Consider the following 348-nt stretch of genomic DNA (forward strand, 5'->3'; position numbering starts at 1 on the left):
CCAGATTTTTCATGATGCTATACAAATCACTGGTTTTGTTATCTTGAAAGAGTGCTGCACTGTCTTCAGGAAGTGAAGGAATAGTATTGTCCTGGGAACATTCCATTAGCTCCCTTTTGAGAGCGTTTTGGTTTCCAGCAGGTAGGAGATTATCCGTCCAGCTGCTACCGATAACACTGCCCAGTTCATCCCTGCTGTCTGCAAAGAAATTCCGCTCAAAGGAAAGTTTATGTGATGCTGGAGGGCAGAGATACACAGACTCATCTTGCCTTAACATGGCACCTAGGAGAGAGTTTGGATCCACAGAATCATTGTGTAGCGTTGCTTTGGCTCCTTTCCCCGTGACGC

The 348-nt window shown here is 46.0% G+C and overlaps 1 protein-coding gene across 1 annotated transcript in view; it reads right to left on the reverse strand.

Annotated features, from left to right (window-relative positions):
- Positions 1-348, reverse strand: part of AHR (aryl hydrocarbon receptor) — a 22273-nt gene that overhangs the window by 5297 nt on the left and 16628 nt on the right. Inside the window, exon 9 of the mRNA XM_010131961.1 lies at positions 3-348. This exon is cut by the window's right edge and continues 41 nt beyond it. Within this exon, the coding sequence (XP_010130263.1) occupies positions 3-348 (346 nt within the window). The remainder of the gene's footprint in view (positions 1-2) is intronic.

This window comes from Buceros rhinoceros, unplaced genomic scaffold, assembly GCF_000710305.1.
Source record: "Buceros rhinoceros silvestris isolate BGI_N320 unplaced genomic scaffold, ASM71030v1 scaffold9792, whole genome shotgun sequence".
In the NCBI taxonomy this organism is placed as follows: domain Eukaryota; kingdom Metazoa; phylum Chordata; class Aves; order Bucerotiformes; family Bucerotidae; genus Buceros; species Buceros rhinoceros.